Here is a 22612-nt window from a genome sequence, read left to right on the forward strand (position 1 = left end):
ATACAAGTTTTTTAAACCAATTATGACACTAGTATAATGTCAAGTAGGAGGAGTTTCATTACATTATTGGTTAGCTTTACAGGGGAAAATACCATGCATATTAATTTCATTGGCAGATTTTAAACTTTGAAAACAAATAAAAAATGGACTTCTACTCTGATTAATGTCAGTATGTGCTACTTGATTCTGATTTTTTAAGGCACTTCTTGCCTCCAAACTTAGAAGCTTGTAGTTGAAACAGGAAATAACCTATGTAAGAAGGAGGTAAGTGCTCTTTAGAAGACTTGAAAATAATGGCATTTTTTAGAGTGCCTGTAAAATCCTGAACTACTTTTTACTGATAAGTTAGTGTTCATTGATGATTATTTTAACTGTTTTAAAAAACAAAGCGGTCACATCACACTACAAACTGTATAATTCCATCCAATTTATGGCACAGCAAATAAAAGATTATCCTTAGAAAAGATAAGATTGCTATGATCATGAAGAGTGACAGATTATGGCATTGAAAGAAAAATATTCAAAATTGTGACAAATGCTTAAGCTAATCTCTTAAGGTCTTTCTGCTGAAGCAAAACAATTACCCACACCTAATCTATACTTAACATTTCTTTTCTTTGGTAAACACGGAATATTAATTCCTGGTTAAAAGATCAAAATATCTTGAGTAAGCATTCATTCTGTCATCTACTGTGTATACGTATGTTAAGCATAAAATCTTTATAATATATTTAACAATAATCATTCTTCAGAAAATAATTTTCAACTTACTTGAAAATTATTGGCTACTAAAATTTACTTTTGACCAAAGTACCCTTTGCAATATTTTCATGTTTTCATAATGAAAAAATGAGTGCGTGTTTCTCAGAATCTTCCACTTTATCAACCTGTGTACATCATACAAACAATGTGATACTATATGAAATGTTTCTATAAGCATCCTAATCAATCAGAAGCATGTAAACCATTCAACTCAAGGACATTTTGGAATGATGGGGTGGTCCTATTTTATATATAAGAGTAACTTTACCACCCATTACTTCTTTTACTATAAAATAGTGCTCATTAATCTTACAAGATCTAATATTGATATTTAATACTGTGTTACCATTATACTACTGCTTCTGCTTCATGATTTGTTTCATTTCTAATATTAAAACTAGTGATCTTCAGAAAGTAATAGTAAAGTTCATAGCATTTATCTGATAGCTGAAAAATTAAACGTTCTGAATAAGTAAAACCTGAAGATAATTGAAACTTAAAACTTAAAGTTTTGAAGGTATTTTTTTGATCATTTAGATGTAATCACTCTCAAAGGATCAAACTTCTCTATGTTATTAAACAGAGCAGTCTTGGTGACACTCAATTTTGTTTTCTAGAGCTAAGATACTAGTTTGAACACATACTTTGATATAGTGTTGTTTCATAGGAACTGTAGGAATTGAATTAAGACAACATGTTTTGTTTTTCCCTAAATTTCTGCAATACCCAGCTTTCTTATAGATGGCATGCTTATTGCAACAATTTTTAAACATTTTAAGGTGTGACATACAATAAAAAATATATTTGACAACCATACATAGTATGTAAACACATATATACAAGAAATAATAGCTTGCTCTCTCTTATATTCTGTGACATTTTCTTTTCTCTTTCTTCTTTTCTACATTTTCCTTTTCTATTCTATTATTTTTTTTAAAAAAGGTCATTTAAATTGGTTTTGTAACTCATTAATAAGCCACAACTTGCAATTTGAAAAACACTGCATTAGTGACCCAGAGTGAGAGTGCTGGATCACAGGGGTTCTATTGTCCCTGCGCTGCAATGCTGTAATATTTTCACTGTTGCTTCTATGTGATTACATCACTATCTTCATCCTTGCAATTTTGAGTGGTGGTGCTTAAGTCCATCATGCCTCACATTTCCGTGACATCTCCTGGCCCCACATTATCATAGGTGCTGCTCTCTTCTCTGTCCTTTTAAAGTCTTATCTTTTGCTTTTTTTTCTGTTTTCCTTGAAGCACTTCCGGTACTCTGGATTTGCAAGACTTGGGCATTAGAGCCCACCTCAATCACTGAGAAAGTCTGCTATTCGAATTGGAGATTTTTGTAAATGTTCTTATTTTCTATATTTTAAACACTGGCACTGTTTGCTGTTTATTTTATTTTATTTTAGCTTTGAAATTTAGAAGCTTCTATATGTTTGAGTTTTTGTATGCCTGGATTGAGGTTACATACATACTGTAAAATCATGTGTAAAAAAGATGTGTAATGCAAGAAAATTTATTTTAGGATGTATTTTTTCAGTAAGTGGCTAAGGAATAAGAATTTTTCAAGTTTCATTATTAATTAAAATAATAGCATATCTCTACAGTGATTCTGAATTAAATCTATTTTTCACATTTTATTTCCTTTGTACATTTATGCAGAAATGGTAGTCAAGATATTTAACAGCTGGTATAATAGGCGGGCAATAATCCATTTCTCAGTAAGTTGTACTGGTGACTACTAGAGGGATATTAGTTCCAAATTTATGATACATGTTATAAAAAATGCAAAAAGAAACAGCAAATCTTATTGAATAGCATTAGAGCAATAGACTAACTTTTAAAAATACAAAAATAATTCCAGTATTTCAATGTTTAAAAAGTTGAGTGATTATTTTTCTGCAATCTTTCTACAATTGCCATGTTGTTCAATTTACTATATAAACACATATGCAATGTTTCCAAATTTTAAAGGGTAAAATGCTTAAATGTCATCTCAAAAATCAATGTATTTTTAAAACTATGGATTTTAAATCTATGAGCAAGAGAGTGCAAGTCTGAAAATCTACTAAACGTATATGACAGTACCATTCCAAAATGGTGTCTTAAATGTATTGAGACATGTTTGGTGTAGGGTTTTCCAGTGAACATTTACATACTCCCTCAAAATAACTGGCTTTTTGTTGCAAGAAAACTGCTTACCTGGAAATGTTCAACAAGTACATTTCCTCTATGGATCGATAACCGTGGTTCTGCAAGCTCTTATGGGACTTTCACAAGACATTGGAACATTTAATTGAAAATGATTGAGTGCCCAATACACCACAGACGCCCATGCCCAGTCTAAATAACAGCAGTGGAGATTACCGAGAGTCAGCTTCTTGTTTCAAAAACAAAACCAAATATATTCGGTCTCATTTCCAAGATAATCACTTGTGTGTTTCCAGAGAGTCAATGTGTGATTAAATTTTGAAACCATAAAATAGAAGCAAAAGACCATATGGACCTCAGAAAAGAAACTCATTTTGGAAAGGACTGCACATATTTTTTTTTAATTTTGAAAATTTAGAACGAATTTTCCAATATTATATCTTTGAAGACAATTTGGAAGAAACTGACTGTATTGCTTTTAATTTTTAATTAATTAATTGAGACAATTTTGCATTTCTCTAGATACCAGAACACAAAGTAAAACACATACACAGACACACACACACACACACACACACACACACCCCTCAATTTAAATGCTCTGTATCCTTTATTATCCAATTACTGCTGGTATAATAATATTTATATGATAAGGAGATGATCATTATGTTTATCCCACTAATAATTTTAGTAACATTTTAAACATAGCATTTAGTAAGAAAGACATATTCTTGAGGAGTGTTTTATTTTAAAATTCTGCTTATTTTATTTATGCTCTAGGCTTTCCATTGTATTGCACTGCATTGATACTGTTCTGGCACTAATTTTGTATTGTAGCTGTAACCTGAAGTCTTTATCTTCTAAAAGTTATATAAAATTCCAGTCTACAGCTCCCAGTGTGAGCGACACAGAAGACGGGTGATTTCTGCATTTCCAACTGAGGTACCAGGTTCATCTCATTGGGGCTTGTCGGACAGTGGGTGCAGGACAGGAGGTGCAGCCCACCAAGCATGAGCCAAGGCAGGGCGAGGCATCGCCTCACCCGGGAAGCACAAGGGGTCAGGGAATTCCCTTTCCTAGCCAAGGGAAGCTGTGACAGACGGCACCTGGAAAATCGGTCACTCCCATCCTAATACTGTGCTTTTCCAAGGGTTTTAGCAAATGTCACACCAGGAGATTATATCCCGTGTCCGGTTCAGAGGGTCCCATGCCCACAGAGCCTTTCTCATTGCTAGTACAGCAGCCTGAGATCAAACTGCAAGGCGGCAGTGAGGCTCCGGGAGAGGCACCCGCCATTGCTGAGGCTTGAGTAGGTAAAAAAAGCGGCCCAGAAGCTCCAACTGGGTGGAGCCCACTGCAGCTTAAGGAGGCCTGTCTGCCTTTGTAGACTCCACCTCGGGGGACAGGACATAGCCAAACAAAAGGCAGCAGAAACTGCTGCAGACATAAATGTCCCCGTCTCACAGCTTTGAAGATAGTAGTGGTTCTCCCAGCACGGAGTTTGAGATCTGAGAATGGACAGACTGCCTCCTCAGGTGAGTCCCTGACCCCTGAGTAGCTTAACTGGGAGGCACCCCTCACTAGGGGCAGATTGACACCTCACACGGCCAGGTACCCTTCTGAGACGAAGCTTCCAGAGGAACAATCAGGCAGCAACATATTCATTTCAGCAATATTCACTGTTCCACAGCCTACGCTGCTGATACCCAGGCCAACAGGGTCTGGAGTGGACGTCCAGCTAACTCCAACAGACCTGCAGCTGAGAGTCCTGACTGTTAGAAGGAAAACTCACAAACAGAAAGGACATCCACACCAGAACCCCATCTGTACGTCACCATCATCAAAGACCAAAGGTAGATAAAACCACAAAAATGGGGAAAAACACAGCAGAAAAGCTGAAAATTCTAAAAACCAGAGCACCTCTCCCCCTCCAAAGGAACGCAGCTCCTCGCCAGCAGTGAAACAAAGCTGGCTGGAGAATGACTTTGACGAGTTGAGAGAAGAAGGCTTCAGATGATCAAACTTCTCCGAGATAAAGAAGGAAGTTGGAATCCATCGCAAAGAAGCGAAAACCTTGAAAAAAGATTAGATGAATGGCTAACTAGAATAACCAGTATAGAGAAGTCCTTAAATGACCTGATGGAGCTGAAAACCATGGCACAAGAACTACGTAACAAATGCATAAGCTTCAGTAGCCGATTCAATCAACTGGAAGAAAGGGTATCAGTGATTGAAGACCAAATGAATGAAATGAAGTGGTAAGAGAAGTTTAGAGAAAAAAGAGGAAAAAGAAGCAAACAAAGCCTCCAATAAATATGGGACTATGCGAAAAGACCAAATCTACATGTGATTGGTGTACCTGAAAGTGACGGGGAGAATGGAACCAAGTTGGAAAACACTTATCCAGGAGAACTTTCCCAAGCTAGCAAGGCAGGCCAACATGCAAATTCAGGAAATACAGAGAATGCCACAAAGATACGCCTTGAGAAGAGCAACTCCAAGACACATAATTGTCAGATTCACTAAAGTTGAAATGAAGGAAAAAAAAATGTTAAGGGCAGCCAGAGAGAAAGGTTCGGTTACCCACAAAGGGAAGCATCAGACTAACAGCAGATCTCTCAGCAGAAACTCTACAAGCCAGAAGAGAGTGGGGGCCAATATTCAACATTCTTAAAGAAAAGAATTTTCAACCCAGAATTTCATATCCAGACAAACTAAGCTTCATAAGTGAAGGAGAAATAAAATCTTTTACAGACAAGCAAATGCTGAGAGATTTTGTCACCACCAGGCCTGCCCTACATGAGCTCCTGAAGGAAGCACTAAACATGGAAAGGAACAACTGGTACCAGCCTCTGCCAAAACATGCCAAATTGTAAAGACCATAAATGCTAGGAAGAAACTGCATCAACTAAGAGCAAAATAACCAGCTGATAGCATAATGACAGGATCAAATTCACACGTAACAATATTAGCCTTAAATGTAAATGGGATAATGCTCCAATTAAAAGACACAGACTGGCAAATTGGATAGAGAGTCAAGACTCATCAGGGTGCTGCATTCAGGAGACCCATCTCACATGCAGAGAAACGCATAGGCTCAAAATAAAGGTATGGAGGAAGATCTACCAAGCAAATGGAAAACAAAAAAAGGCAAAGGTTGCAATCCTAGTCTCTGGTAAAACAGACTTTAAACCAACAAAGATCAAAAGAGACAAAGAAGGCCATTACATAATGGTAAAGGGATCAATTCAACAAGAAGACCTAACTATCTAAATATATATGCATCCAATACAGGAGTACCCAGATTCATAAAGCAAGTCCTTAGAGACCTACAAAGAGACTTAGACTCCCACACAATAATAATGGGAGACTTTAACACCCCACTGTCAACATTAGACAGATCAACGAGACAGAAAGTTAACAAGGATATCCAGGAATTGAACTCAGCTCTGCACCAAGCAGAACTAATAGATATCTACAGAACTCTCCACCCCAAATCAATAGAATATACATTCTTCTCAGCACCACATCACACTTATTCCAAAATTGACCACATAGTTGGAAGTAAATCACTCCTCAGCAAATGTAAAAGAACAGAAATTATAACAAACTGTCTCTCAGATCACAATGCAATCAAACTAGAACTCAGAATTAAGAAACTCACTCAAAACCGCTCAACTACATGGAAACTGAACAACCTGCTCCTGAATGACTACTAGGTATCGAACGAAATGAAGGCAGAAATAAAGATGTTCTTTGAAACCAATGAGAACAAAGACATAACATACCAGAATCTCTGGGACACATTTAAAGCAGTGTAGGGGAAAATTTATAGCACTAAATGCCCACAAGAGAAAGCAGGAAAGGTCTAAAATTGACACCCTAACATCACAATAAAAAGAACTAGAGAAGCAAGAGTAAACACATTCAAAAGCTAGCAGAAGGCAAGAAATAACTAAGATCAGAGCAGAACTGAAGGAGATAGAGACACAAAAAAACCCTTCAAAAAAAAAATCAATGAATCTTTTTAAAAGATCAACAAAATTGATAGACTGCTAGCAAGACTAATAAAGAAGAAAAGAGAGAAGAATCAAATAGATGCAATAAAAAATGATAAAGTTGATATCACCACCAATCCCACAGAAATACAAACTACCATCAGAGAATACTATGAACATCTCTACACAAATAAACTAAAAATGTAGAAGAAATGGATAAATTCCTGAACTAATACACCTTCCCAAGCCTAAACCAGGAAGGAGTTGAATCCCTGAATAGGCCAATAACAGGTTCTGAAATTGAGGCAATAATTAATAGCCTACCAACCAAAAAAGTCAAGGACTAGACGGATTCACACCGAATTCTACCAGAGGTACAAGGAGGACTTGGTACCATTCCTTCTGAAATGATTCCAATCAATAGAAAAAAGAGGGAATTCTCCCTAACTCATTTTATGAGGCCAACATCATCCTGATACGAAAGCCTGGCAGAGACACAACAAAAATAAGAGAATTTTAGACCAATATCCCTGATGAACATCGATGCAAAAATCCTCAATAAAATACTGGCAAACCAAATCCAGCAGCACATCAAAAAGTTTATCCACCATGATCAAGTGGGCTTCATCCCTGGGATGCAAGGCTGGTTCAACATATGCAAATCAATAAATGTAATCCAGCATATAAACAGAACCAAACTAAAAACCACATGATTATCTCAATAGATGCAGAAAAGGCCTTTGAAAAAGTTCAACAGCCCTTCATGCTAAAAACTCTCCATAAATTCGGTATGGATGGAACATATCTCAATAAGAGCTATTTATGACAAACCCACAGCCAATATCATACTGAATGGGCAAAAACTGGAAGCATTCCCCTTGAAAACTGGCACAAGACAGGGATGCCCTCTCTCACCACTCCTATTCAACATAGTGTTGGAAGTGCTGGCTAGGGCAATCAGGCAGGAGAAAGAAAAAAGGGTATTCAATTAGGAAAAGAGGAAGTCAGATTCTCCCTGTTTGCAGATGACATGATTGTATATTTAGAAAACCCCATCTTCTCAGCCCAAAATCTCCTTAAGCTGATAAGCAACTTCAGCAAAGTCTCAGGATAAAAAATCAATGTGCAAAAATCACAAACATTCTTATACACCAGTAACAGACAAACAGAGAGCCAAATCACGAATAAACTCCCATTCACAATTGCTTCAAATAGAATAAAATGCCTAGGAATCCAACTTACAAGGGATCTGAAGGACCTCTTCAAGGAGAACTACAAACTACTGCTCAACGAAATAAAAAAGAGGACACAAACAAATGGAAGAACATTCCATGCTCATGGATAGGAAGAATCAATATCATGAAAATGGCCATACTGCCCAAGGTAATTTATAGATTCAATGCCATCCCCATCAAGCTACCAATGACTTTCTTCAGAGTTGGAAAAAACTACTTTAAAGTTCACATGGAACCAAAAAAGACCCCGCATTGCCAAGGAAATCCTAAGCCAAAAGAGCAGAGCTGGAGACATCATGCTACCTGACTTCAAACTATACTACAAGACTACAGTAACCAAAACAGCATGGTACTGGTACCAAAACAGAGATATAGACCAATGGAACAGAACAGAGCCCTCAGAAATAATACCACATATCTACAACCATCTGATCTTGGACAAATCTGACAAAAACAAGAAATGGGCAAAGGATTCCCTATTTAATAAATGGTGCTGGGAAAACTGACTAGCCATATGTGGAAAGCTGAAACTGGATCCCTTCCTTACACCTCAAACAAAAATTAATTCAAGATGGATTAAAGACTTAAATGTTAGACCTAAAACCATAAAAACCCTGTTAGAAAACCTAGGCAATACCATTCAGGACATAGGCATGGGCAAGGACTTCATGTCTAAAACACCAAAAGCAATGGCAACAAAAGCCAAAATTGACAAATGGGATCTAGTTAAACTAAAGAGCTTCTGCACGCAAAATAAACTACCATCAGACTAAACAGGCAACCTACAGAATGGGAGCAAATTTTTGCAATCTACTCATCTGACAAAGGGCTAATATCCAGAATCTACAAAGAACTCAAACAAATTTACAAGAAAAAAAAAAAAAAAAACTCCATCAAAAAGTGGGCGAAGGATACGAACAGAGACTTCTCAAAAGAAGACATTTATGCAGCCAACAGACACATGAAAAAATGCTCATCATCACTGGCCATCAGAGAAATGCAGATCAAATCCACAATGAGATATCATCTCACACCAGTTAGAATGCTGACCATTAAAGTCAGGAAACAACAGGTGCTGGAGAGGATGTGGAGAAATAGGAACACTTTTACACTGTTGGTGGGACCGTAAACTAGTTCAACCATTGTGGAAGACAGTGTGGTGATTCCTCAAGGATCTAGAATTAAAGACATCATTTGACCCAGCCATCCCATTACTGGGTATCTACTGAAAGGATTATAAATCATGCTGCTATAAAAACACATGCACCCGTATGTTTATTGTGGCACTATTCACAATAGCAAAGACTTGGAACTAACCCGAATGTCCATCAATGATAAACTGGATTAAGAAAATGTGGCACATATACACCATGGAATACTATGCAGCCATAAAAAAGGATGAGTTCATGTCCTTTGTAGGGACATGGATGAAGCTGGAAACCATCATTCTCAGCAAACGATCGCAAGGACAAAAAACCAAACAGCATGTTCTCAGTCACAGGTGGGAATTGAACAATGAGAACACTTGGACACAGGAAAGGGAACATCACACACTGGGGCGTGTCGTGGCGAGGGGGTAGGGGAGAGGGGTAGCATTAGGAGAGATACCTAAAGTAAATGACGAGTTAATAGGTGCAGCACACCAACATGGCACATGTATACATATGTAACAAACCTGCATGTTGTGCACATGTACCCTAGAACCTAAAGTATAATTAAAAATAAAAAGAATACAATATAATCTATTTTTTAAATATATATATATAATTATAGGATTGAACAATTATTGGTCTCATTATAAAATCTAGGCAGAAACTATTTAGGTATATTTAGGTCTGTTTAGAAACTCTTTAAATAATATTTAGATATGCTAACAAAGCTTTGAGCCTACATAACTGGTATTTTTCTAACAACTATTTGATTGAAATATGGGCTGTCCTAGCAGTTTAGAAGAAGTCTTCAATGCTTCCCAACATTATTGAATTATTGTGAAAAAAAATCAATGCTAAAAATCACTGGGTAAACAAAAAAATACAACCATCATTGTTGTTACTATAAAAGGAAAACTTGCTTGTAATCCCAGTTCTACCATTTGTGAGCTGTGTTCAAGATCATATAACTTGAACAAGGCTTATTTTTCCTCATCTAAAAAAATTGAAGTGATTACAACAGTCTTTGTAAATCTTTTACAACATAATAGTTGTGTGATTTAAATTAAACAACTATGCGTGAGAGAAAATTATGAAAAACTATGCCAAAACAAGGTCTTATAAATCTTTGACCCTGGATTCCTCACCACTCCTGAGCCAAACCATCTACTTAGTTAGGGTTCCTGAAGGCCCTTCAGATCTGCATTTGTTCTTTGTCAAAGCTTGCTAACCACTGAGTCCCTTTCATCCCAATAAAACTGCTTCAGGGTGTAGCCTTTCCCACACGTATCAAACTAAAACTCAATCTTAATTCCTTCTCTTCCTTGCAAATTGATCTAAATTTGTGTTATCTTAAAATTAAGGTAAATTAGTGAAGGGGCTTTTCCTGTGGCTCAGGATTTTCCAGTGTCTCATTTTAACTATTTTGGATTTTACGCCAACCGAGGTTCATGACACTGCCTCTCTTCTCTCTAATTTATTAATATTATTATTTAACTTCAAATAAAATATCCAAGTTGCTCTGTCAGTTTTGTCATGACTTCAGTCTGGGTTCCTTTGCTGTTTAAATATGCTTTTGAAAATACAGACTCATTGTCCTGAAATGTGTTTATTTTGCCTGAAATCTTGGATTCCATTGCCTGAGAATATATGTGAGATGATAACTCAGTTGTCAGAACTGCCATAATAGCCTAATATTAGCATGTGTATTAAATATATAATTAAGACCTCTGAGTTGGAAACTTGCTGAGATACACTGTACGTATTTCCTTGATCAAATAATAATTTATCATCCTCATTGTCATGATGTATTATACAATTACTTGGATGCTGACATTTCACATACACTGTCATTATTAAAACCACCTGTTTGCTAAATTTTGTGTTCTTCATTTTAGAGATAAAACTACTAGATGTGTAAGAGTGAACCCTAATGTAAACATTGGACTTTGGTGTCATAATGGTGAGTCAGTGTAGGTACATTGATTATAACAAATGTAAAATTTTGGTATGGAATGTCAATACTGAGGAAGGCTGTGCGTGGGTGAGGGCAAGGGGTATAGGAGAAATCTCTGTACTTTCCACTCAATTTTGCTGTGAACCTAAAACTGCTCTAAAAATAAAGTTCATCAATTTAAACAAAGGAAGAAAATAAAATACTTGGTGTGGTTAAGTGATTTGTTCAGGACTACTCAGGCCATGGATATCCAAAGATTTATAATTTAAACCCAGGTCCTCATTCTCTTTCTACAATACCCCAAAACATTCTGTGCCTCAAAGCATGACAGCTTAGGCATCCTATTTGAAAATAACATACAGGTCTCAATGATTAATTAGAGATTTTCTATATAGCAGGAGAGAGGTAAATATTCTGTAATAACAACTACTATATATTAGGTCAAATAATGTAAAATTGCTATTATAGTTTAATACTATTTTAAAATACATATTTCATCTTATTTTGGTAAACAACATTTCACTCCTGATGATAACTTGCTTTCTTTAATTCCTGGTTTATTTTGTCATTTCGTCTGATGGTAATTGGCCTGTATAATGATTAGCAAATAACCTGTGACTTGTAAAAAGGTACATCTTAGGCTAAGAAAATTGACTTTGTATAAAACTGTTCTGCTTTAATTTTTTGTCTTTTTTTTTTTTGGATGGAGTTTTGCTCTTGTTGGCCAGTCTGGAGTGTAATGGCGTGATCTCGGCTCACTGCAACCTCCACCTCCTAGGTTAGAGAGATTCTCCTTGCTCAGCCTCCCCAGTAGCTGGGATTACAGGCACCGACCACCCACGCCCAGCTTTTTTTTTTTTTTTTTTTTTTTTTTTTTTTGTATTTTTAGTAGAGACGGGGTTTCACCATATTGCCCAGTCTGGTCTTGAACTCCTGACCTCAGAGGATTCTCCTGCCTTGACCTCCCAAAGTGCTGGGATTACAAATGTGAGCACCCAGCCTTTTGTCTATTTTTTGTTTGTTTGTTTACAATTCTCTATTATGCTAATAGAAAAATACATTAATATATACATATCAGAGTTCTTCAATTCTTGATCATTTCAAAAATAGATGTGTAATTATTTCTCTAAAATACCTCACTAGTTGCTATATAGTATGTGATCTGTCTTTCTAAGGATTAAATTCTTTCTTCTTTTATAGAATTGGAATGTTATGTGCTGTGCAATTATGCATACTAGATTTATGGCAAAAACAAAAGAAAAATTGTGGTTACCCGAAAGTAAAATAGTAAGTACAACATAAAACATTGTGCTGGATATATAGAAAAATTTATCAATACCATAATTATTTTCTTTTACAGAATGGATGCCAAATATATATTTATCTCACTGAAAATGTCACATCGCTTTTTTGGAGGTGAATTTAAAAAGCATCGCACATTTGATTAAAATGAATGTAACTCATTAGTTACAGCATGTTGGGGGCAACCTCATACCATTTAAGGTCATGACTTGAATGTAATATAAAGGTTTCATGGTGTGTGTGTGTGTGTGTGTGTGTGTGTGTGTGTGTTTTTCCTTTACTTTTGTAAATGGATAATGCTACTGCCTGAAAGCTGTCTGGGAATTCAGCCAACGAAAGAAGAGGGTTGCAATAACTCTGGGGACTTGAAAGAAAAGTGGCTGGCATTAGCTTGGTCCGCACTTTAAACTAAAATTAAAACAATGGACAGACATGTACAGTAATCTCTCTTTTAAGGAAAGAATAGAAAGCTTCTATAGTAGTGTCAAGTGGAACAATTTGGTCCTGGCCCAAGTTATGCAGCTGTTTCACAGGAAAATGGCAAAAGGCTTCAGTCCAAAGCAGGCAAATAAGGCATGATTGTTCATAAACAGTCACTGGGGCCCTCACATTTAGAACAAGGAAAACAACATTAGCATAAAGAAGGGCAGGTTCGGAACACCAGCCTCAGTGCAACTTGAGCCATGCCATGATGTTGTGATTTACACAAAAGATAGTGGTGTGATTTTGCCTACTACTAATAAACCTAATTATTGTGAATAACTTATTCTTCAAAACATATTAGTCAAATATGTTTTAAGAAACAATGAAGTTTTGACCACAAATTAAATGCATTATTGAAGACAGCTACAAGATATAAAGAGATCATATAGCCACTATTCATTCCTGATTTTCACATGCTAATGGGAGGTGGGTCAGGTAAATGATAAAGATGATATATATTAAGTGCTTGGGGCCTCACTCAAAGGCTAAGCTACAGTGTTGCTTCTCAGTGGTTCTTAAATAACAAAATGAAGATACAGGTACAATAGTTGCAAAGTAATGGAGTAGAACTTTGACAGTGATTACCTGAGTGAAACGGGTCATTCTAACGTGCTGATTGAGTATATCACACATTTCATTTCAACTCCCACTCTTTTGTTGCTATTTTAAAATATGCAATACTCTCCATTATATGTGTTATTATTGCTATGTTTTATTTTAAAATGTGTTTGACAAAATTTTTTCTTATCCCTCTTCCACTTTTTGATTCATTTTTTCAAGTTGATAGTCTTTCCTTTAGTGACTATCTTCACTTCCCTACAACCTACTAACTCCCTGATTAAACCATTTCAATTTGCATCCTGTTCTTTTTGCTCTAGTAAGACTTTTCTTTATGATCAGTAAGATTTCCTTCTGGGAAAATCCAATTATTTCAGACTTCTCTTGTTTTTTGTCCTCTCTGCCTCATCTGGCACTGTTGGAAATAGTATACAAACTACAGAAAGGCTAAAAATGAGACTGTTTTTAAAGGATCAATGCCTTCCTCTAATGGAGAAGATAGTTACTGTAACAATATAGAGAAGTTTATTTAAGATGATTATGAAGAATGAAAAAAAAGCAATAGTCCACATGAAAAAAGGCATCAAAGAAGTTGATTCTAACTTTAATGCTAATGTCCTGACAGTCTGCAAGGAAATGTGATAAAGGAAAAGTTGTGAATGAGAATATAATACAAGAAATCAGTTAATACATATTTACTTGTGGACCATAGCATACAGAATATAACATCGGGATCTACGAAGATGAAGGCAACATACCATGACTACTTTACTTTGAAGACGTTGTAGAGCTTATGAGTTATTTGCCAAAAGCTACTATATTAAATTACAGATTTTTATGTGGTTATGAACCCATGCCAGAAACGATTAGTTTGGTAGAAATTTGACAAGTTTCCAGAAATAATATAAATACAGAAGAAAGCCTAATAAAGGAGGATGGCAACAGTGAAATATATCATGAAACTAGCCGGTTCACCGCCCTAAAGCATCTACGGGCTCAACTTCAGTGGGGAAAATCATTGTCAGTCCCATTCTAGTTTTTCAAAAGTAACTTTAGCTAGAATAAATGGAAATTTACATTTAGCAATTGAAGTAGCAGCACATAATTGAAAGAGTTAAGGCTTTGGGCAGTACTGAACTGAATTCAAATTCTCACTCACTCATTTTAAATCTGGATAAATAGGAAAATTTCGTTAAAACTTTAGTTGAGCCTTAGTTTTCTCTTCTGTAAAATAGGAAGCCTTTCTTATTTCCTTTCTCTGTTGCAAAATGATAGTAATCAGGGAACTTCTGAGAAAAGGTAATATTTTCCATTTTATAAGTCTCTTGAAATTTGTATTCTTAAATAAAATAAATGAGAAATGTTGTGCTTTTCATTCATCTGCAGTGCAGAGGATTATTACACATCCAAGATTATTTCTAAGTAACTGAAAAGAGATTAAAAGAAGACACATTCATTCAACCATATCTGAGATGAGTGATATAAACTCTTAAATATTTAATTATATAAAACATAAAGTCTAATGATTTCCATAAGTAAAATAATGTTTCTACAGTTGGAAGTAGATATGGAATCAAAGAATCATTGTAAGACAATTGGATGCTACTAGAGAAGGCATTCATTTATTTTCAAGCATTCTATAAAGCATGTTCCCTAACTTCACCTCATTTAATTGCATAAATTGTGCACATAATCCAAATGTATACAAATGTACTTTTGGATAAATCTGAAGGAAAGAAGAGCAAAAACAATGTCTGCAAAATAATTACTAGAAGAGAGAACAGTTTAAAAATATCAAAACTGTGGTAAAGAGGGCATGGTTTTATTAATATGGTAAAAAAATATAATACACACACTTGATGAAGTTAAAATGTCAGGCATCTATCATACAATTCTTTTAGAAAAATTCCTGATGGGACAATATGAAACTTATACTTAAATAATATAAATGTTATTGGAGGCAAATTTTTAGTAATTTGACCTGATTCGCCAGAAGCAATCTCATACAGTTATATACAAAGAACAATTTAATTCCTTCTATTAAAATTTAAACAGAACTCAAATAAATTGGAATCTTTTAAAAAATCAAGTAAATTCCATAAAGCTAGGCCTAGAGTGTTCCTATATTAGAATGATCATATTGCTTTCAAATAGAATTTAAATAATCCATATTTAAATATCCATATGTAGGTTCTGCTTAATAATTGGTATTCTTTGACTAGCTATTTATAAACACAAATTTCAAAAGGTGAAGTTTTAGAGTTGAAGTGACATTATCACATTGACGTGCCTATTTTTAATAATGAAATTACTTTACAATTAAGCACACTGAGTTTGTGACCCGTTACTTGATTCATTAGGTGTTTCATAAGAAATATAGATTTGATTTGCCTTTTATGAAAATAATTCTCCATGTAACTTTAAAACCTGGACATATTTTGGGGATGCTTCGGTATTTTCTAAGTTTTTCATGGGAGAACTAAGTTCAACAATGGGCAGCTTTTAGAGTCTGACGATATAAACAGTGACTGATACACTCCATTCAGGTTTAAATATCTTACTGGAAAAAATAAAAAAGAAATACCATCTGGATATCTTCCCAGAAACTTCACTAGATGACAAAGTAAAAACCAAACTTCCATAGACATTAATGAAGACATGGTTCATGGGGTTTTCTGTTCTAGAGATCACTTTGCCCACCAAGAAACGACAAAAACTGTGGATTTCTGCCGTTAAAGCCTGTAATCAAAGCAAGATAAAAGAAAAAAGTAAAAAGCTTTATTGCTCATTAACTCACTTACAGTGGTTTTCCTTTGGATTCACAAGTCAAAATTAAAGGCTGTCCTTCTTGTGGAAAAGGAGTCGATGGTATAATCTTAACTGATGGTGTATCTAGAAACAAGAATATTAAGAAGGGTGATTAAACACATACAAAACTAGATATTTAATAACTGTGCATCATGCTGTGTGTTCAGCATTTCTTATATATTATTTATAATTGCGTATATTTATAAAGGATTTCTTAGAATTGGTAAAATAGGGTGTGTGATTTAAAAAGCTAACAACCTGTCTATGCAAAGCCAACAAAAATATCTCAATATCTCCTGAGTACCACTGTTGTATTTTTTCTGAAATCTGAATTTAAAAGTGAAATTGCAAAAAGTGGTTCAGATGAATATCAAGCATTTCATACAATTGTTTCTTAAACTATTTATAGATGGCTTTGAATACTATTATTATGGGCTGAATGCATTCATGTGCATCTGAATAACAACACTTTCATTGTTACGGGAATACCAGGGACTCACAATAAGGAACCCACAATGAACTCAAGATCAATTACTGTCGCACAAGTGTTATGCAGAATCTTTTCAAAATGCAATGATACGGCACTGGGTACATGCGGCTGGCTCTGAAGTACAGCTAGTGAGTCACTTCCAACAGCATTTATGATTTTATTAAAAGTTAACATTTGTTATATATGCTACTGCATGTTTGTTAGAAAATTATTTGTTCCCATTTAACAATAAATCATCCCTAGTGAGAATTAAAGAATATTTTCAGACATTTATATGTATAACTTGTATGACATGCAATATTCCTTAATCAACACAAAGATAACATATTTCATAGAAGAAATGGAAAATAAGCTCAAAAAAGGGGCAATATTAACATATTCTTTCTTTATGAGACTTTGCTAATCCTGGCATTGTCTGGTCCACAGTCAATGTGGAATCATCTTCTCCTCTTATCTTCACATTCTCTACAATAAACGAAACAGGTTCTGAACTCTCCAGAAGATCACAATTATTCTTATTCTTCCCTTCTTAGCTGTAACAGAAGAACTGATCTGCACTGTTATTAGACACAGTCTTTGATTTCGGAGCCAGTTAAATGAGTTACTATCAATTGTGTAATTTTTAAGTGGGTTACCTTATCTAAGGAAAATATTATTTAGATGTTTCATATCTATAATAATAAAGTATAATATAAAATGTAATAGTTTATATCATACTTTAAAATTATGTATGCTTTTCAAATGCATTCTCTGTCAATTCTTTAAACAAGAGGTTGCATTTAAGATAATAAAAAATAATATTCTGGTTGCAAATAAGCATTTCAAATACATCACAGTAAATATTTGTGGTGTAAAATGACTTAGGAAGAAAAATTAATCTGAAGAAATACGATACATATTCATCATACTTTTTTAACTGTTAGAAGAAAAAAATTGAATATCAGATTTAAACATTCTTTATTAATTTTTTCCATTATCAGCACATCTATGGAATCAGTTATTGACTAGGATAATCATATAATTTCATCTCTGAAGCAGGACATTTTTAAAAGAAAAAGAGAAAATATTAATGTGTGAACCACACTGTTCTGGTCAAACTGAGGTCTATGGTCTTTTGACCTCTAACTAAACATACATATAGCAAAATTTATTTTCCCCATGACATATTATAAAGGAAAGTTTAATTTTCATGGAAAAAGTTTGAGGTGAAAGATCAGAAATGTATAATTTTGGGAAACAGAATTATGTTAACATGGCTGTCTGTGATGTTTAATTTTGTGTGTCAATTTGACTGTGCCTTGGGGTACCCAGCTATTCGACCAAACATTATTCTGAGTGTGAATGCGAGGCTGTTTTCTGGATGAGATTAACATTAAAGTTGGTAGACTGAGTAGAGCAGATGGCACGCCATGATATGAAAGGGCCTCATCCAATTTCTTGGAGGACTAAATAAAATAAAAAGGCGGCTCCTCCTCCAAGTAGAAAAGAAATCTTCCTGCCCGATGTCGTTTGAACTGCAACACTTACTTTTTTCCTGCCTTTAGAATAGAATGGAAATTTTGGGTCTTTCTGGGTCTTGATCCTGAGACCTTTGGACTGGAACCATGTCATCAATTCTCTTCGTTCTCAGGCTGTTAGACTCAGAGTGGAACTAAGCCATTGGCACTCTTGGTCTTCCAGCTTTGCCGACTCACTTTGCAAATCTTGGGATTTCACCTCCATAATCGTATGGACAATTCCTTACAATAAATCTCCTTTTATGTGTATGTACAGCCTATTGGCTCCATGTCTCTGGAGAACCCTAACACGGTGTCCAGTGTCCTCACAAAGAGGCCCTGAGGCCTGTCTTTCACTGAGCGGGGAATGTGCCAGGTGGTCATCTCAGAAAGCTCTGAGAAGTGAGACAGGAAGGGAAGGAAGTAAATGAAGCCTGTGTTATTGACCAGACTACCCTGTGAGCAAAGCAAATTGAGTTCAGTTCCACGGTGGAACTGAGAGTGAGCGGAAGACATGACTCTGAGTTACCTTACTTGATGGGCAAGAGACGGGACTGTTTATGGAATATTTGTCGTCTTTGGTTGAGGACTGCTCGCGGGGATGGGGGTGGGGGAGGTTGGTGAGGAGGAGGTGTTGTTTCCCAGGCACTTTTGCCCTTCTCAGTACACAAAAATAGTACGTGCCAAAGGGAAATGAAGGCCGCCATCCGGATCTGCTTCAGTAAGGTAAATTACACGGTGGCAGGCAGCTGTGAGAAAAGAGGAAGGCAAAATGTGGCTTTGCTCTGCCTGTTTAGTTCCAGCAGTACAGGAGAGGCGAGAATATGTGTGGCAAATGTTCCCTTGAAGCATGATCCAGCATTCCCTTTAGATCTGGCACACAGAATTTCCGTCACAAGCAAACGCCAAAGCAGGTAATATTAAACTTAGCACACATTTCCGTAAAACTCTCAGGAATAACCTAAATAGACTCTAAGTTACTAAACATCGAGAGATGTAAGACAGTATTCATTTATTTGACTTCAAAATTATTCCAAGTGTTTGATTAGTTCCTGTTTCTAAGACTTACCTTTCCAAATAAATAAGGAAACCAAAAAAGGAATTTATGTAAAGATAATTTTAAAAAGGAGATTTGAAAAATTGTCTTCCCTAGATTTCCTTGACGAATACCTATGCCTCATCTGCTCCTCAACCCCCTCCCTGCCACACGCCTACTCCTGGTTCAACTCTCAGGTCCCTGGCTACACTGTCTCAGATTCTGTTGGGTGGTATTTTTCTATGTAGCCTTTAAATGTTTAAGATCAGGGTGAATGGGATTCAAATTCTGTTCTCTCATGATTTTCTCTAGGCCTTTTAAGCCTCACTCGTATCTTTAGTTTCCATGTACTTACCAGTCACTCATGGATTTGTGTCCTAGTTCTGTTCTGCTTCACAAGCTTATTTACGTGCAATGCCTATGTGGCATGTTCACTTGGATATCTAAAAGGCCTGGCACATTTGATGTATTCAAAACGAACTCCGTCTCCAATCTTCCCCCCACATGTTTCTCCTTCATAGATCTCTAACTCTATAGATACGACTAGCATCCATGCAGTGACATATACCAAATACCTACTGTTTCCTTGTTTTCTCTATAATCAATTACCCCTGAACTCTTGTTAATCTATCTTCTAAATAATTTTCAAATGAATTCACTATTTTTTCATAGTTCCATAGCCACTATTTTAATCTAGTTTGCCAAAATAGTAAATGATCTCCTTTGTGTCAAAATTTTCACCCTTTAAATCTTACTCTTACAACTAAACAAAACTGTCTTCTCAAAACATAAATCTGGTCACATCAACTTACTAATTAAAACCTTTCATAATCGTTTTTCTTAAAAATTATTAAACCATTTAAGTCCTGCATAACTTCTATCCTTTATGTTCTTGTCTTCTAATATTCTGTTTTGTTATTTGAATTCCAGATAATTTTATTTTTATCAAGGTCTTTAATAAATGTGTTTCATTTTGCCTTCATACAAATTATCAGAAATGCTCCATTTTGGAGGGATTCCTTGCTTATTTAATTCTTACATGTTTTAAAAATCTTAATTCAAATGCCATTTGCTAAGCGCATTCATTACCTTCAAATCTGATCAGATACCACTGCTGCATGTTCCTTTTTTCACCCTTGTGTAATGTTCTTTCTAAAAGTCATTGATATATCCTCCATGTCTTGCATAGTGTTTTAAAAAAGTGTGTGCTTAATAAATAATTATTAAATGAGTGGAAGTAATATTCTTTTTATTTTCTTTTTTTTAGACAAAGTCTCACTCTGTCCCCTAGCCTGGAGTGCAGTGGTGTGATCACAGCTCACCGCAGCCTCGGCCTCCTGGGCTCACATGAGCAATCCTCCGGCCTCAGCCTAGTAAGTAGCTGGGACCACAGGTGTGCTCCACCATGCCTGGCTAATTTTCTTTCTTTCTCTTTCTCTTTCTTTTTTTCTCTTTCTTTCTTTCTCTCGCTCGCTCTCTTTCTTTCTTTCTCCCATTTTTGAAGAGATGGAGTCTCACTGTGTTGCCCAGGCTGGTCTCAAACTCCTGGCCTCACATGATCCTCCCACCTTGGCCTCGAAAAGTGCTGGGATTACAGGTGTGAGCTACCATTCATGGCCAGCAATAAAATTTCTGATATATCTTCTCATCCTCATATTATACTATTCTAAAATATTTTTAAATGCTTAATTGAAATTTATTGGTGCCTGATGTTTAGAATGTAGATTAACAAAATTAACATTATAATTAATATTAAATATTAATTAATATTTAATTATTAAGTAATAGAGTTATTAATTAATATATCAATTAATTAACATAATTAATCTAAAATATTTAAGTTGCAAACCTTAGATTAACTTTTAATCTTAGTTCATAGTTAATGTGGAATACTATTCAGCCATAAAAAGAATGAGATCCAGTCATTTTTAACAAAATGGATGCAACTGGAGATCATTTTGTTTTGTGAAATAAGCGATGCACAGAAACACAAACATCACATGTTCTCATTTATTTCTGGGATATAAAAATCAAATCAATTCAACTCATAATCATAGAGAGTAGAAGGATGGTTACCAAAGGCTCAGAAAGATACTGGGGGTTTGAGAGGGAGGTAGGAATGGTTAATGAGTACAAGAAGAAAATTAGAAAGAATGCACTAGACCTTCTATTTGATAGCACAATGAAGTGTCTATAGTCAATAATAATTGAATTACACATTTAAAAATAAGTTACAGAAGGTAATTGGACTGTTTGTAACTCAAAGAATAAATGCTTGAGGGGATAGATAACCCATTCTCCATGGTGTGCTTATTTCACATTGCATACCTGTATCAAAACATCTCATGGACCCCATAAATATATACACCAATTATGTACCCACAGAAAGTTTCTAAAAAAGAAAAATTTTCTTAAATGGATATTGCACACTCTCTGTTACAAATAATCTGCATTGGATATCATTAGGTAACAATTTTCTATGTTGATAAAAATGCCAATTTCTTTTTAATGCAAATACCACATGTGTAAACTATTTTTTATTCACCTGATTTTGGCAGAGGTAGTTCTCAATTGTGAAGACATTTAATTATTCAGCCAAAGCTAGCTCATATTTCTAAGATACAAATTATTCCTCTTTAAACATGCCATTTTAGAATAGTCACCAAATACCTTTTTATTAACCACAAGTACTACAGTAATGGTGTTATTATCTTAAACTTGACTCTCGAATAATTGTTTTTAATAGCAGGAAGTAATTTTGGCTTTGATAAAGATCTCTGTCATTATTTCTATTTATTTTCATCAGACAGTTTATTGTACATGAGAGAGTTGATTAAGCAATGTTATTCTAAAAACATTTTAGTAAGATATCAATGATATTCTAGAAATAATACTTGTAAATGAGTTTAGAACTACCATACTTTGTTAGCTAACCAAAGAACAGAAAAGTAGTCGTCTCAAAAACTGAGTTAATTTTGACAGTCTTCACTTTCCAGGATGTCGGCAAACTATTTATTTTAAGGTGTGAGACTCCCATGTAAACATATTTCTCTCTATTATTTACTTTGTTACATATCAAAATGAATGGATTCTTTGTCAGGAATGGCACAATGCACAACAGATTACATGTAAATGGTTTTTTATGCACTTACTGTGTTACTCTGCTTTTTACTGACCCAGATA

The 22612-nt window shown here is 35.2% G+C and overlaps 1 protein-coding gene across 4 annotated transcripts in view; it reads right to left on the reverse strand.

Annotated features, from left to right (window-relative positions):
• CADM2 (cell adhesion molecule 2) overlaps window positions 1-22612 on the reverse strand; it is a 1083199-nt gene that overhangs the window by 106877 nt on the left and 953710 nt on the right. For all 4 annotated transcript variants that reach the window (XM_050782110.1, XM_050782111.1, XM_050782109.1 and 1 more), the window contains one exon: window positions 16401-16491. In XM_050782110.1, the coding sequence (XP_050638067.1) occupies window positions 16401-16491 (91 nt within the window). The remainder of the gene's footprint in view (window positions 1-16400; window positions 16492-22612) is intronic.

Source organism: Macaca thibetana, chromosome 2 (genome assembly GCF_024542745.1).
Source record: "Macaca thibetana thibetana isolate TM-01 chromosome 2, ASM2454274v1, whole genome shotgun sequence".
NCBI lineage: Eukaryota > Metazoa > Chordata > Mammalia > Primates > Cercopithecidae > Macaca > Macaca thibetana.